The 2,164-nt window shown below is 45.1% G+C and overlaps 1 protein-coding gene across 1 annotated transcript; it reads right to left on the bottom strand.

Annotated features, from left to right (window-relative positions):
• Positions 1–989: 989 nt before the first annotated feature.
• On the bottom strand, positions 990–1,657 carry Obp57c (Odorant-binding protein 57c). Its single transcript, XM_017169558.3, has 2 exons — positions 1,537–1,657; positions 990–1,474 (listed from the first exon to the last, which is right to left on the bottom strand). The coding sequence occupies exons 1-2, from the start codon at positions 1,588–1,590 to the stop codon at positions 1,058–1,060; spliced, it is 471 nt and encodes a 156-aa protein (XP_017025047.1). The 5' UTR covers positions 1,591–1,657; the 3' UTR covers positions 990–1,057.
• Between the last annotated feature and the right edge of the window lie 507 nt (positions 1,658–2,164).

The raw sequence follows: 2,164 nt of genomic DNA on the forward strand, positions 1-2,164 counted from the left end.
CCGCCGCCGTGCTGTTGCCACTAATGTGCCACGCCCCACGGCGGCGTGAAGTTGAGCTGACACAATCGAAAGCCGAGAGGCGGCGGAGCGGGCCAGTCAAGTGCGTGGGCGTGGCGCGCCCGTCTTTTCTTCCAGCCGACCCCATACACATACAATAACAATGGCAGCGGCATCAACAGCAGCTGCAACAATGCAACATGACAACTTCCGTTGCATTCGCCTGCCGGCACAAAGGAAAGCGACAAAAAGTCGAACACAAACAAACACTCATACGCCCCGTGGAACGGGCGAATGGAAAACTGTAGCGGAATCGCATTGTAAGGAGGAAAATGTTTTTTCCTGTAAACGGGGCCGACAAAGTGACACACACACTCGCACACACAGCTGGCAAATCGGAGGCGTTACCCGAGAAATATGGCAACCAGTAACTCTGTCGCGATATTTAGTATGTTAAATCAATTATTTGCTGTGTGTTTACCTGCTGCGTCATGGCTGGGCAGAGCAATGCAATTAATTGGATTCCATTCGGATCGGTTTGATTTGATTCAAACGTCCCCCTTGGCCCGCCCCGTGCAATTCCATTTGATTATGCAAATCAGTCCGCAAATGCACCGAGCTTATTAATGGCTGCACTTTTATGTTAATTAAAATTTATTACCCCATCTGGGTGGTGAATTCGAGTCGTTCGAGGGTTAGCATATCCGCCTTGAGAGCGTAAATAAACAGTTTGAAGGTGTAAGAAAAAGGTAATATCCTCCGCTGCCTTACTGGTGACACTCATCTGCTCCAGATCCAGTTTACCCTGATCATTTAGCCTTTTTTACGCTGTTTCACATGGAAGTTGTTCTCTAACTCCACAGTTAAGAAAATCTATTTAAATAATGGGAACTATTTCACTTGCTAATTAGTTGCTTTCACCTTAGTCAAGCTTGTTAAAACCAAGATCAAGGTAGGAAAAACTGCCGGCATTGTGGAAGTAAAACTATCAGTTGTCTGGCTGTTTTCACACTTATATATAATTAAGTTCGTGCTGCTTAACCTGTTTTTGCTTGATTCATTATTCATTTAGCTTATTTGTTGACACGTCTAGGTTCTGGTCGGTTACTTCATCATCGCTCTGGTCAATATTTTCCGAGAGGCACCGAACCATCTGAAAGGCGTACTCGCACTTGTCCTCCTCCTGATCGTGGATCTTCTTGCAATGGTAGAGGACATCCCGAATCTGCTCACTCAGCGGCTCCATCTGCTCCACCAGGCCCACATCTAGGTAGCCATTTGAGTCTAGGATTTTACCTTTTTCGCCCAGGCAATAGACAAAGCACTTGTATTTTCGCTCGGTGTTGTCGAGATCCTCCTCGTAGTCCTCCTCTTCGGAGGAACTCTGCTCTATGAGTTCCTGGAACTCGGTCTGGCTTATGTTGTTTGCGGCGAGGCATTCACTTACAAAAGCGGTTTCCTCCAGAACGGGCAGAGCCTTCGGGAAGGAAGAACTATAAGCTTCTTCTCTCTCTTTTAGAAGATAAATCTTAGCTTTACCTGGGATAATTCCAAGACAACAGCCAAGACCAATACAATCCCTAGCTTTAACATTATCGCACAACTCTGAGAATCTTCTTCAAGATAAATATGGACATGGGTTCCCGTGTAGCCGTCAACACCCAACTTTAAACTGGTAACTAGAGAAAAGTGTTTGTAAATTTATAGAAACCGACCAGAGGGTTATTTTCGTATTGTGATTGCAATCAAGTAAACTAATTAATTGCCGGCAACTAGTTGCTGGATATATAATATAACCCTGATGGGAATACGAGAGCAATCTCTCGTGCATTTAATTGGGTTTTGCAACTCGGAACTGTAACAAGATCAGATTGAGAGCCCGGCGGCCAGTGATTGATTTCGTTTTTCAATGGCCAGGGTCAGGTATATTTTTTTGTGTTTCGTACAAAGGTAAAAAGTAAAAAAAACGGTGTGGAAAAGCCCACGTAAATTTCGTTTTATACGCAGTGAAATTCGCATAACATTTCCTGTCAACATATTTTGCAACACTTTTGCTGCAAAAATGAAGCGACAACTGCAGCGGCAGGAGCAACACAAAGCGACAAATTGCGATGACAGGAGGAAGGGGGGGAGGGACGGAAAACCGGGTACCGGGAATGGGAAATGG

This window comes from Drosophila kikkawai, chromosome 2R, assembly GCF_030179895.1.
Source record: "Drosophila kikkawai strain 14028-0561.14 chromosome 2R, DkikHiC1v2, whole genome shotgun sequence".
Lineage (NCBI taxonomy): Eukaryota > Metazoa > Arthropoda > Insecta > Diptera > Drosophilidae > Drosophila > Drosophila kikkawai.